This window comes from Microtus pennsylvanicus, chromosome 1 (assembly GCF_037038515.1).
Source record: "Microtus pennsylvanicus isolate mMicPen1 chromosome 1, mMicPen1.hap1, whole genome shotgun sequence".
Classification (NCBI taxonomy): Eukaryota; Metazoa; Chordata; class Mammalia; order Rodentia; family Cricetidae; genus Microtus; species Microtus pennsylvanicus.
The window spans coordinates 150143592-150157814 of NC_134579.1; the positions used below are offsets into that span (position 1 = coordinate 150143592).

A 14223-nucleotide genomic window follows, 5' to 3' on the forward strand; every position below is an offset into this window, starting at 1 on the left:
AAGTGTCCCCTTAGGACTCTTAGGTCCCTTAATGACATCTTTTGTGTCTGCATGTGGCTGTGTGTACCTGAGTACAGGTGCTGTTGGAGGCTAGAGCCGTTGGGTTCCCTGGAGCTGGAGTTTCAGGTTGTTGTGAACCCTGGACATGAATGCTAAGAATGGAGCACAGGTCCTTTGTAAGAGCAGGAAGTACTTTTAACCCACGAGCTGTCTCTCCAGCCCCCAATTTTTCGTTTTCTAAAAAGTATTTATTTTTTATTATTGACGTATTAAGATTCAGCATGCGAGTGTGTCTGTGAATTTGTGGAAGCAATGCTGGTAGCTACAGAGGCCAGAGGCGTTAGTGTTCCTGGTGCTAGAGTTGCCCTGGGCTACGAGCCCGACAATGTAGGTACGGAGGCCAGAGGCATTAGAGCCCCGAGGTGTCAGTGCTCCTGGCGCTAGAGTTACCCTGGGCCACAAGCCGGACAGTGTGGGTACTGGAAACAGGACTCATGTCCTCTGGAAGAGCAAAATTTGCTCTGTACAACGGACTCATCTCTCCAGTCCCCCATGACACCTTAGACTTACCCCAAGAATAATCAATCAAACCAGAGACACTCCAGAGTTAGATCCGCATAATTCTTTAAATATTACAACATGTTGTAGTGAGATTTGGGGATAGTTTTGTAGGGTCTTGGTCTCAGAGCAATGAGAGGGGGTAGAAGGCCGGATGAGCTGGAAAAGAGTGAAGGGTGAGGCATGGCTAAGTCTCTATCAGGGCGGCTTCCCTGGGAATATTCCTGTCCAGGACGTGCAGATCTGTAACAGGAGAGCAACGGCAGATGGGTTAATATTTGAAGGGTTCTAGCAGGCACAAGCAATGGCAAACATGATGCTGACAGGTTTTGCTTTTACCTTCCCCTCCCCTTGCTAAAAACCATTAGATTACAGTTCTCTTTCTCTCTCTCTCTAAGATTTATTTACTTATTAAGTATACAGTGTTCTGCGTGCATGTATCCCTGCAGGCCAGAAGAGGGCACCAGATCTCATTATAGATGGTTGTGAGCCACCATGTGGTTGCTAGGAATTGAACTCAGGACCTCTAGAAGGGCAGCCAGTGTTCTTAACCTCTGAGCCATCTCTTCAGCCCCCCACATCCTTCTCCTAAGACTGACTACCAAGGTCCAGCTATCAAAGTATTGAAGTCCAGCAATCAAAGCCCCCTTTGGCTACCCTAATTAACATTCCTAATTAAAATTAAACGCTCAGCTGGTGGTGGGGCATGTCTTTTAATCCCAGCACTCAGGAGGCAGACGCAGGCCAATCTGTTTGAGTTCAAGGCCAGCCTGGTCTACAGAGCGAGTTCCAGAACAGCTAGGACTGTTATACAGAGAAACCCTGTCCTGAAAAACCTAAATAAATAAATAAATAAATAAATAAAATAAACTACCATTTGTTCATGGGCCATGGCTGTTTCCGTCTCCTCTCTATCCAGAGGCAGTCCTTTGTTCCTCCAGGACAAACACCCCGTCCCACCTCCCTTGTTCCCTTCCCCTTCTCCCTGGTCCTCTATCTCCCATCTCTGTCTCTTATTCCCTGCCCTCTGTCACTCTGGGGCAAATAAATCTCCTTTGTGCTAAGAACTTGGACTTGGGGTGTCCTAAGCCTATTGAGGTCCTTTCAAGTTTTAAGTTTAAAATTTTATTATTAGCATTGCATGTGTGGGGTGTAGGAGGTGTGAGTATGTGCCGTGGCCTGTGGGGTGTGGGGTGTAGGAGGTGTGAGTATTACCGTGGTGTATGTGTGGTGTGGGGTGTAGGAGGTGTGAGTATTACCGTGGTGTATGTGTGGTGTGGGGTGTAGGAGGTGTGAGTATTACCGTGGTGTATGTGTGGTGTGGGGTGTAGGAGGTGTGAGTATGTGCCGTGATGTATGTGTGGTGTGGGGTGTAGGAGGTGTGAGTATTACCGTGGTGTATGTGTGGTGTGGGGTGTAGGAGGTGTGAGTATTACCGTGGTGTATGTGTGGTGTGGGGTGTAGGAGGTGTGAGTATTACCGTGGTGTATGTGTGGTGTGGGGTGTAGGAGGTGTGAGTATGTGCCGTGATGTATGTGTGGTGTGGGGTGTAGGAGGTGTGAGTATTACCGTGGTGTATGTGTGGTGTGGGGTGTAGGAGGTGTGAGTATTACCGTGGTGTATGTGTGGTGTGGGGTGTAGGAGGTGTGAGTATTACCGTGGTGTATGTGTGGTGTGGGGTGTAGGAGGTGTGAGTATTACCGTGGTGTATGTGTGGTGTGGGGTGTAGGAGGTGTGAGTATGTGCCGTGGTGTATGTGTGGTGTGGGGTGTAGGAGGTGTGAGTATTACCGTGGTGTATGTGTGGTGTGGGGTGTAGGAGGTGTGAGTATTACCGTGGTGTATGTGTGGTGTGTGGTGTAGGAGGTGTGAGTATTACCGTGGTGTATGTGTGGTGTGGGGTGTAGGAGGTGTGAGTATTACCGTGGTGTATGTGTGGTGTGGGGTGTAGGAGGTGTGAGTATTACCGTGGTGTATGTGTGGTGTGTGGTGTAGGAGGTGTGAGTATTACCGTGGTGTATGTGTGGAGTGGGGTGTAGGAGGTGTGAGTATTACCGTGGTGTATGTGTGGTGTGGGGTGTAGGAGGTGTGAGTATTACCGTGGTGTATGTGTGGTGTGTGGTGTAGGAGGTGTGAGTATTACCGTGGTGTATGTGTGGTGTGGGGTGTAGGAGGTGTGAGTATTACCGTGGTGTATGTGTGGTGTGGGTGTAGGAGGTGTGAGTATGTGCCGTGGTGTATGTGTGGTGTGGGGTGTGGTGTAGGAGGTGTGAGTATTACCGTGGTGTATGTGTGGTGTGGGGTGTAGGAGGTGTGAGTATTACCGTGGTGTATGTGTGGTGTGGGGTGTAGGAGGTGTGAGTATTACCGTGGTGTATGTGTGGTGTGGGGTGTAGGAGGTGTGAGTATGTGCCGTGGTGTATGTGTGGTGTGGGGTGTAGGAGGTGTGAGTATGTGCCGTGGTGTATGTGTGGTGTGGGGTGTAGAAGGTGTGAGTATTACCGTGGTGTATGTGTGGTGTGGGGTGTAGGAGGTGTGAGTATTACCGTGGTGTATGTGTGGTGTGGGGTGTAGGAGGTGTGAGTATTACCGTGGTGTATGTGTGGTGTGGGGTGTAGGAGGTGTGAGTATTACCGTGGTGTATGTGTGGTGTGGGGTGTAGGAGGTGTGAGTATGTGCCGTGGTGTATGTGTGGTGTGGGGTGTAGGAGGTGTGAGTATTACCGTGGTGTATGTGTGGTGTGGGGTGTAGGAGGTGTGAGTATTACCGTGGTGTATGTGTGGTGTGGGGTGTAGGAGGTGTGAGTATTACCGTGGTGTATGTGTGGTGTGGGGTGTAGGAGGTGTGAGTATGTATCGTGGTGTATGTGTGGTGTGTGGTGTAGGAGGTGTGAGTATTACCGTGGTGTATGTGTGGTGTGGGGTGTAGGAGGTGTGAGTATTACCGTGGTGTATGTGTGGTGTGGGGTGTAGGAGGTGTGAGTATTACCGTGGTGTATATGTGGTGTGTGGTGTAGGAGGTGTGAGTATGTGCCGTGGTGTATGTGTGGTGTGGGGTGTAGGAGGTGTGAGTATTACCGTGGTGTATGTGTGGTGTGGGGTGTAGGAGGTGTGAGTATTACCGTGGTGTATGTGTGGTGTGGGGTGTAGGAGGTGTGAGTATTACCGTGGTGTATGTGTGGTGTGGGGTGTAGGAGGTGTGAGTATTACCGTGGTGTATGTGTGGTGTGGGGTGTAGGAGGTGTGAGTATGTGCCGTGGTGTATGTGTGGTGTGGGGTGTAGGAGGTGTGAGTATGTGCTGTGGTATGTGTGGTGTGGGGTGTAGGAGGTGTGAGTATTACCGTGGCATGTGTGGTGTGGGGTGTAGGAGGTGTGAGTATGTGCCGTGGTGTATGTGTGGTGTGGGGTGTAGGAGGTGTGAGTATTACCGTGGTGTATGTGCGGTGTGGGGTGTAGGAGGTGTGAGTATTACCGTGGTGTATGTGTGGTGTGGGGTGTAGGAGGTGTGAGTATTACCGTGGCATGTGTGGTGTGGGGTGTAGAAGGTGTGAGTATTACCGTGGTGTATGTGTGGTGTGGGGTGTAGGAGGTGTGAGTATGTGCCGTGGTGTATGTGTGGTGTGTGGTGTAGGAGGTGTGAGTATGTGCTGTGGTATGTGTGGTGTGGGGTGTAGGAGGTGTGAGTATGTGCCGTGGTGTATGTGTGGTGTGTGGTGTAGGAGGTGTGAGTATTACCGTGGTGTATGTGTGGTGTGTGGTGTAGGAGGTGTGAGTATTACCGTGGTGTATGTGTGGTGTGGGGTGTAGGAGGTGTGAGTATGTGCTGTGGTATGTGTGGTGTGGGGTGTAGGAGGTGTGAGTATTACCGTGGTGTATGTGTGGTGTGGGGTGTAGGAGGTGTGAATATTGCCGTGGTGTATGTGTGGTGTGGGGTGTAGGAGGTGTGAGTATGTGCCGTGGTGTATGTGTGGTATGGGGTGTAGGAGGTGTGAGTATGTGCCGTGGTGTATGTGGTGTGGGGTGTAGGAGGTGTGAGTATGTGCCGTGGTGTATGTGTGGTGTGGGGTGTAGGAGGTGTGAGTATGTGCCGTGGTGTATGTGTGGTGTGGGGTGTAGGAGGTGTGAGTATTACCGTGGTGTATGTGTGGTGTGGGGTGTAGGAGGTGTGAATATTGCCGTGGTGCATGTGTGGAGGTTAGAAGACAACTCTAACTTTGTGGGGTCAGTTCTTTCTTTTGTGGGGCCACCCTTTACCTGGGTGTCGGAAATGAAACCCCAGTTACCTGGCTTTCTAGGCAAAGACTTTAACCTCTGGGCCATCTTTCTGGCCCCAGCAGGTGGACTTTGAGTAACTCCACTCTACCAATGATACAGAGGCCTGGGTGCCTTACAAATCCATTACTCTGTCCCCATGTCGGACCACAGTGTACTGGTTTTTAATATTTCAGATTTATGTTGTTATTTTGTGTGTTATTTGTGTTTTGCCCAGATATATATTGGTGTACCACATGTGTGTCTGCTGCCCACAGAGGCCAGAAAAGGATGTCGTTTCTCTGAGAATGGAGTGATGGTTGTGAGCCACTCTGTGGGTGCTAGGGACAGAATCTGGTTCTTCTGCAAGATCAGTAAAGCGCTTTTAACTGCTGAGCCTTCTTCCCTCTTCCTACCTTAGTTTTTGAGTCAGGGTATCTCATGGAACCTGGAGCCTGGTAAAAGCAGCTAGACTAGGATCATCTCCTAGGATCCCTACTTTTATGTAGGTGCTGGAGATCCAAACTCAAGTCTTTTCCAATTGAGTCACCTCCTTAGCTACAGATTGGGGAAGGGCGGTTTCGAGACAGGGTTTCTCTGTGTAGCTTTGGAGCCTGACCTGGAACTCACTCTGTAGACCAGGCTGGTCTCAAACTCACAGAGATCTGCCTGCCCCTGCTTCCCGAGGGCTGAGATTAAAGGTGTGCGCCACCAGCACCCAGCTCAACTAGTTTCTGAAGGACTTCGAGGAGTCTGACCATGCAAGGCTTAGAAACAGAGGCACTATCAAGTTTTGGTCTAGGGCCTTAAATGGGAAAGTGCTCAATTGTAAGATCTTGGGACAGATGGGGAAATTAGAGTTGGTCCCTGAGGCCGAATCTGAAGTGAAGGAATTGTTGTTGACCTGAGAGATGAAGGCAAGAGATGAAGGGAGAGGCGGGTGTGTGGAGCGAGAAGGGCTTGCAGAGAGACTCTCTTGGCTGGTTGCCACTCCTTCCCCAAGCTTCCTGCCGCTCACCCATCCTTTCATTTCCCCTCTTCTCCCTCCTCGCCTACATTCCCCATCTTTACCTTCATTCTTTGGTCTGATAAACGTTTCTACCAGGCTCCTCTTGGTCATCCGTGGAGAGCGGGAATAAGGGAGTCCATCTAGGGAAAGGGACAAGACACCATTGTTCGGTCAAAAGTGAGGCCCTGGCCCTTTAACAACCCTATATCCAAAGAGTCTAGAATGTAATATTGAGTTGGAAGTGTCACCCCAGCCCCTGGCCTGGGAATTGCCCCGGTCCGGACTCCAACTCCCAGCCTGCCAAGCACTGACCCCTCCCCGGGGAGGGTCAGGACCACTCCCACAGGGTTTTTAGGCTTGCACTGGAAAAAGAAACACGTGGTCTTCGGGATTGCGTGGGCTCCTTTCCCCGCCATGCGGTCCCCATCCACTCAGGAATGTGGCATTAAACATGGGCATTTTTTATTTAGTTTAATCTGGTTTGATTGGAGTTCTTTTTTTAAATTTATTTATTTATTATGTATACAATATTTTGTCTGTGTGTATGTCTGCAGGCCACAAGAGGGCACCAGACCTCATTACAGATGGTTGTGAGCCGGGAATTGAACTCAAGACCTTTGGAAGAGCAGGCAATGCTCTTAAACACTGAGCCATCTCCAGCCGATTGGAGTTCTTTACACCGGCAGAGAGGCTCTTTTTTTTTTTTTTGGTTTTTCTCAAATTCACAGAAGATCCGCCTGCCTCTGCCTCCCAAGTGCTGGGATTAAAGGCGTGCGCCACCACCGCCCGGCTAGAGAGGCTCTTTTTAAAGGTTATTTTTAACAATCACGACGCACTAAAACGCCAAAGAGGGGCCAGTGAGCCAGTGCAACACTAGCTGAGTTTCTTTCCCATGATCCACGTGGTAAAAGGAGAAAACTGACTCTCCCATCAGTTGCTCTCCGACCTCTACACAGAACTGTGGCATGTGCACACACATGCACAATAAACAAAATAGGCAGATAAGTAAATGCAGAGGTTTCTTGACGGTCAATATGTGGTTTCCCTTTCTTTATTCCCTTGGAATCTTTGAGTGTCCAGTGGCTCTCAGTCAGGCCTTTGTCCTTGTGAGAGACATTCAGCCATATCTGGGGAAGTGTTGGACCTCCATGGCTGAGCAGAAGGTATGTAGAGGGGGATGCTGGAGATGCAGGAAACCGCTACTCACCGATAGCCTTCCACAGGTCTAGGATCTCAAGAACCGAGTCCCTCTTCCTGCCTTGGTCTGCATTTGAGGGAACGTGGGCGACTAGGGAAGGGATGGGATAAAGCAAGAGAGCTGTTTAACAGCATGACCTCACACGGGGCCCAGCAAGTCCTTCTAGCATTTGGCAGAATCACACCAACCAAAGCCACAAGGATAGGCTGTGCACTGACCAGACCTGATTTACTTAGCTTAGCCTAGGATTGTAACCTGCTGCAGAATAATCCTTCTGCCCACTGTGTGATGTATGTCGCTACAATTGGTTTAATAAACAAGCTGACTGGCCAATAGCTGAACAGGATAAAGAGGCAGAAGAGCCAAACCGAGAATGATGGAATGAGGGAAGCAGAGTCAGGGGAGTCGCCAGCCAGGCGGAGAACAAGTAGGACACACAAGATGGGATAGGGGCAAGAGCCACGAACCTTGGGGCAGCACACAGACGGACAGAAATGGGTTAAATGGTAAGAGTTAGTTAGTAACAAGCCTGAGCTATTGGCCAAGCATCTATAATTTATAGATTATTAATTATAATAATTAATAATTATTTGGGAGCAGGCGGTCGGGACAGGTCCACCTACAGTAACCCACCTATGTCTGAGGACAAATCTTACGTTTTCAGTTCTTCCTGTCATGTTGTCAAGGCAACATGGGGTTTCCTTACTTTCTTTTACATTTATTTGTTAGGTGTGTGTGTGTGTGTGTGTGTGTGAGAGAGAGAGAGAGAGAGAGAGAGAGAGAGAGAGAGAGAGAGAGAGAGAAGGAGGAGGAGGAGGAGGAAGAGGAGGAGGAGGAGGAGGAGGAGAGAGATGTAGGGAGCAGTACACACGCCATGGCATTTGAATGAAGGTCACAGGACACTTAAAAGGAGTCAGTTTGCTCCTTCTGGGGATAGAACCCTGGTCCGTACTCATCTAGCCAACTTGCTGGCTTCTAACTGAAGCCTGTGAGAAACAGATCTTCATTTCAGAATAAAAGTGCAGGAGACTTAGGATAGGAAAAGTGAAGCAGTGTGGCTCACAGTTTGCAGTGCCGGGCGGGCGCCAGCCTCAAATGGCAGGAGTGCTGACTAACTCCATAAGCCCTAACCTGTGGCCTCCTCTATATTTTGGGACAAATTCTCACAATGTAGTTCTGGCTGGCTTGGAACTCCCTATGTAGACTAGACTGGCCTTGAGCCCACTGACCTCTGCCTCCCAAGTGCTGGAAAAGGCACACCCACCCACCCAACCCAGTTTAACTTCTAGTGAGCCGAGCCTAGCCTCCGGCATAGCGTGTGGTGGCTTTGGTGGCTAAGAGCAAGTGCTCCGAAGAAGATTCATTTGGGGAAGTGAAGAGGCAGGGGTGGAAGAAAAACCCGAAAGCAAGGCATCTAAATCATTATACGGTGCCCACTGTGGGCAGAGAAACTGATACCCACTGTGTGCCGGTATTGTGTAACTCATTGTTAAAAACCACATTTCCTCGGCCTTTGTTTATCGTGTATGTGTTTATGTGCATAGGCTCACCCAGGCCACCTCACCCCTGTGCATAAGCTCACCCGTGCCACCTCACCCCTGTGCATAGGTTCACCCAGGCCACCTCACCCCTGTGCATAGGCTCACCCAGGCCACCTCACCCCTGTGCATAGGCTCACCCAGGCCACCTCACCCCTGTGCATAAGCTCACCCGTGCCACCTCACCCCTGTGCCTAGGCTCACACAGGCCACCTCACCCCTGTGCATAAGCTCACCCAGGCCACCTCACCCCTGTGCATAAGCTCACCCAGGCCACCTCACCCCTGTGCATAAGCTCACCCGTGCCACCTCACCCCTGTGCATAAGCTCACCCAGGCCACCTCACCCCTGTGCATAAGCTCACCCAGGCCACCTCACCCCTGTGCATAAGCTCACTCGTGTCACCTCACCCCTGTGCATAAGCTCACCCGTGTCACCTCACCCCTGTGCATAAGCTCACCCGTGCCACCTCATCCCTGTGCATAGGCTCACCTGTCCCACCTCACCCTTGTGCATAGGCTCACCCGTGCCACCTCACCCCTGTGCATAAGCTCACCCGTGCCACCTCACCCCTGTGCATAAGCTCACCCAGGCCACCTCACCCCTGTGCATAGGCTCACCCAGGCCACCTCACCCCTGTGCATAAGCTCACCCGTGCCACCTCACCCCTGTGCATAAGCTCACCCGTGCCACCTCACCCCTGTGCATAAGCTCACCCGTGTCACCTCACCCCTGTGCATAGGCTCACCCAGGCCACCTCACCCCTGTGCATAAGCTCACTCGTGTCACCTCACCCCTGTGCATAAGCTCACTCGTGTCACCTCACCCCTGTGCATAAGCTCACTCATGCCACCTCACCCCTGTGCATAGGCTCACACAGGCCACCTCACCCCTGTGCATAGGCTCACCCAGGCCACCTCACCCCTGTGCATAGGCTCACCCAGGTTCCCTCCTTCTACCATGTGGCTACTGGGAGCTCAGGTCATCAGGCTTGGAGGCAAAAACCACAAAGCCATCTTGTCAACCCTTCCCCTCTCCCTTTATGTGGGTTTTAGTCTCAAACTCAGGGTATCTGGTTTGCACCATCAGGCAAAAAGTACCTTTACACACTGAGCCATTTTAATGAATATTTTTTATATTATTTGTTTTGAGACAGGGTCTCAGGTACCCCTGGTCTCAAATTCCCAAAGTAGCTCATGATGTCCTTGAATTCCTGATCCACCTGTCTGTGCCTCTCAAGTGCTAAGATCAGAGGGCTGTGATCCCACACCTAATGTTATATACAGTTCTGGCATTAAACCCAAGGTTTTCAGTGAGCTAGGCAGGAGCTCTACCAACTGAGCTATGTAGACAACTTACTTAAACCTCATAACCCTCTCCCCAATGTGGGGACCACCATTGTCCTCCCTGTCTCAGAGCCAGAAATGGAGACCCAGGGAGACTAACCCTGAATATCATGGCAGGCCCTGCCTGCAGCCTTCTGCCTGGGCTACAGAGGGAATAGCTTGAATCTGAACCGCCCCCTACAGGCTCATGTAAATGGAGGTTTCTCTCCCACCTAGCAGTTCCTGAATAACCACTCTGAGACTTAATATTAATTACAAACTGTTTGGCCTATGAGTTCAGGCTTATTATTAACTAGCTTAACAGTGCTCTTACCCGCTGAGCCATGTCTCCAGCCCCTCTCTTAATTTAACTTAACCCAATTCTATCATTCTGTATTTACCATGAGGCTCATGGCTTGTTACCTCACATCTTGCTTCCTCGGCAGCTGTTGGCATCTCCCTAACTCCATCTTCTTTTTCCCTGTGTTTCTGCTTGGATTTCCCCCACACACCCGACTCTATTCAGCATGGCTACTGGCCAAATCAACTTCTTTATTAACCAATGGTAATAAAACGCATTCACAGCATACAGAGGGGCGTCCCACATCAGGCTCAGGTTTTGAACACTTGTTCATTCCCCTAGAATTTCTAGAAGGTTGTGGAACCTTTCGTAGGTGGGGTCTAACCAAAGGAAATGGGTCACTAAGGGCAGGCCTTTGAAGGTTGTAGTCTGACCTATCGTCCTGGCTACACAGTGATCCCTGAATTCCTCCACACCCTCCCTCTTCTGCGATGCATACTGACCTGCCAAGCCTTGCCTACCATGACGGAGAGAACCCCTCTAAAACCATGAGCCACAATGAATCCTTCCACCCTTGACTATCAGGCATTTTGGTCATAGTGATGTAAAAGCAACTGATTCAGCATCTTTGTCGGGTTCACAACACGACTGGCATCAGGTAGGCATGAGTGAAGGTCAAAGTATGGAGAAAGAGCGCTTACCAGGACCCAGGAGATAACCAGCACTATTGAGGGTCCATCCTCCTCGTCCCTGGAAGAGATGAAGAAAAGTGGACCAAGATAAGAAAGTGGCAAGATCCCAGAAGTCTAGGGTGATGCAGATCACAATATCACCTTGATACTAGTCAGTGACACAGCTCTGCTTAGTCCCTAGTTCAGCCCTGTGCAGTTAGGATCTCCTATAACCTAGCAAGTGGAGGGCCAGGGCAAGGTGGCTCAGTGGGTAAAGATGCTTTGGTGAAAGCATGACATAGTTCAAGCAGGACATGGAAAACAGATGTTACTCCTGCAGGTTATCTTATGACCTCCACACTCCCATTGCATAATGTACAACCCCCACAACAGACGGACAGACAGACTGTAAGAAACAGGACTAGCTCAAGTTACTCTCCAATGTCTGACCCTCCTGCTTCTGCCTCCTGAGTGCTGGGATTACAGGCACACACCACCATGACCTTGGGGATGGGACCTAGAGCTTCTCCCTCGTAGACAGGCACACCACCAACTGAGCTACACTCATCACCCTTTTCTCTCTCTCTCTTTTTTAAAATATTTATTTATTATATTACATTGGTGTTTTGACTGCACGTATGTCTGTGTGAGGGTGCCTGATCCTTTAGAACTGGAGTCACAGACAGTTGTGAGCTGCCATATGGGTGCTGGGAATTGAACCTGGGTCCTCTGGAAGAACAGTCAGTGCTCTTACCCGCTGAGCCATGTCTCCAGCCCCTCTCTTTTCTTATCTCTTTATTTTTTTATTAGAATCTCACTGTGTTGTCCACTGGCCTTGAATTCTTCTGCCTCGGCTTTCCGAGCGCTGGGATGACTGGCAGGCGCCATCACACTGGGCTGAAGAAACTCAATCCCAACCATCTATTTTTCACCTGTTCTCCACTCCACTCCCAGGGCCAAGTTGATGAGGTCACCCCCATTTTTCTTCTCAGGTTTATGACATTAGCTTGTCCCCTACAAGACCCGCCCCCCCCCCCGGATCAAACCAGAAAAAAACAATGTAAAACCTCTCCTCAGAAGGGTTAGTTACCCTGCGAACAGGCACAGTCTCGGGCGTCCCTGCCAGGCTCAGCAAGATGGCGACAAGGAGGACCAGATGCACGGAGCAGGCCATTCCGAAGCTGGAAGAACACAGCACACAGCTGATGGAGGCTGCAAAGACAGAGCGAGCGTTATCCTTGAAACTGCGTGGCGGTGGCGCACGCCTTTAATCGCAACAGTCTGGAGGCAGAGGCAAGCAGACCTCTGTGTGAGTCCGAGGTCAGCCTGGTCTACAGAAACTTCCAGGACTGACAGGGCTACACAGAAAAGCCCTGTCTCAAAAAAAAACAAAACAAAAAAGTTATTCTCCACAGCAGGGTTGTGTACCGCTGTGATATGGTGGCAAGAGTTTTAATGAATGGAATTGATCTATTCTACCCCCCAGAAAAAAACGAAAGTGCACACGGTGTCTGGAGCTGAATGAGTCTGGCCATATGCATGAAGCATGACATCACTGCGGTGCCCAACAGTGGGTAGAGAATGTCTTTTTTTTTTTTAATTTTTAATTTTTTTTTTTGAGACAGGGTTTCTCTGTGTATCTCTGGCTGTCCTGAAACTCACTCTGTAGACCAGGCTGGCTTCGAACTCACACAGAGATCCACCTGCCTCTATCTCCCTGGGTGCTGGGTCTTTTTATTTTAAATGTATCATAGAAAAATAAAATGAACATTCTGATCTGTTTGTCTTGGCATCTCTCCTCTTTCTGTGTTTTTTGCCTGTGTAGGGGTAGAGGTTGGGAATTGGAAACTGAACTTCGGGCTTCTCACATACAAGCACTCTACCACTAAGCCACACCCCCAGCCGCTCACCGAGGGATTCTAAGCAGGAGCTCTATCCTTAAACTATACATTGCTGGTACTTTTAATGTGATTTATTTTGATATAGAATCTCACTAATTTCCTCAAGGTAACCTTGACTTCATTTTTTTTTTTTTTTGAGACAGGGTTTCTCTGTAGCTTTGGAGCCTGTCCTGGAACTAGCTCTTGTAGACCAGGCTGGCCCCGAACTCACAGAGATCCGCCTGCCTCTGCCTCCCGAGTGCTGGGATTAAAGGCGTGCAGTGTGCCACCACTGCCCAGCCCTGCCTCAACTTCTTAAGCAACTAGAATAGCAGGCTTGTGCTACAGGATAAACCTACAGGATGCTCACTTTTTAAACTCAGGCTTGCTTCAAACTTTGATCCTCCTATGATAAGTATATGCCACATCTGGCTTAAGGGTTTTTTTAAGCTTCATTTTGAAATATGTGCTTAAATAAAACAAGGACTCAGAGGTTAAGAGCACTGGCTGCTCTTCCAGAAGTCCTGAGTTCAATTCACAGCACACATACATGGCGGCTCACAACCATCTGTAATGAGATCTGACGCCCTCTTCTGGCCTGCAGGCATACATGCAGGCAGAACACTGTATTCATGATAAATAATTTTTTTTAAAGGAATAGGCTGTGCACCCCAGAGGTACAGGCTGGAGGGTCAGGAATGCAAGGTCATCCTTGGGTTTGAAGCTAAACTGGAATACAAGATACAGTTTAAAAATGAATACTGGGCGGCAGGGTCGCACGCCTTTAATCCCAGCACTTGGGAGACAGAGGCAGGCCTATCTCTGTGAGTTCGAGGCCAGCCTGGTCTACAAGAGCTAGTTCCAGGACAGGCTCCAAAGCTACAGAGAAACCCTGTCTTGAAAAAAAAAACAAAAAAAGAAAGAATGAGAGGAAGAGGAAGAGGGAGAGAGAGAGAGAACTTGAAGAGATAATTTAGCAGTTCAAAGTGTTTCCTTCTCTTCCAGAGGACACAAGTTTCATTCTCAGCATGCACACTGATAGTTTACAACTGCCTGTAACTCTGGCTCCAGGGAATCTGTCATTCTTTTCTGGTCTCTGTGGATACACACACTCACACTCACAAATTCATAAAAAAGATGAAGCTAGAGAGATGGCTCAGTGGTTAAGAATACTTGCTACTACCAGGTAGTAGTGGTACACACCTTTAATCCCAGCACTCGGGAGGCAGAGGCAGCAGGTGGATTTCTCTGAGTTCAAAGCCAGCCTGGTCTACAGAGGGAGTTCCAAGGACAGCCAGGGATACACAGAGAGACCCTGTCTCAACAAAACAAAACAAAACACTTGCTACTATTGTAAAAAAGAGAGGGAGGGAGAGAGAAGAAGAAGAAGAAGAAGAAGAAGAAGAAGAAGAAGAAGAAGAAGAAGAAGAAGAAGAAGAAGAAGAAGAAGAAGAAGAAGAAGAAGAAGAAGAAGAAAAGAAGAAGAAGAAGAA

General features: G+C 49.4%; 1 protein-coding gene across 1 annotated transcript; it reads right to left on the reverse strand.

Moving 5' to 3' along the window:
* Positions 1-658: 658 nt before the first annotated feature.
* Positions 659-12024, reverse strand: Galp (galanin like peptide). Its single transcript, XM_075992858.1, has 5 exons — positions 11941-12024; positions 10881-10929; positions 7025-7105; positions 5880-5957; positions 659-801 (listed from the first exon to the last, which is right to left on the reverse strand). The coding sequence occupies exons 1-5, from the start codon at positions 12022-12024 to the stop codon at positions 746-748; spliced, it is 348 nt and encodes a 115-aa protein (XP_075848973.1). The 3' UTR covers positions 659-745.
* Between the last annotated feature and the right edge of the window lie 2199 nt (positions 12025-14223).

Coding starts and splice junctions, on each gene's coding strand:
- Galp (XM_075992858.1), bottom strand. CDS start 12,024: ATGGCCTGCTCCGTGCATCTGGTCCTCCTTGTCGCCATCTTGCTGAGC. Junction 10,930..11,940: donor AGACTGTGCCTGTTCGCAGG/GTAACTAACCCT, acceptor CATCTCTTCCAG/GGACGAGGAGGATGGACCCT. Junction 5,958..7,024: donor AGACCTGTGGAAGGCTATCG/GTGAGTAGCGGT, acceptor CCCTTTCCCTAG/ATGGACTCCCTTATTCCCGC.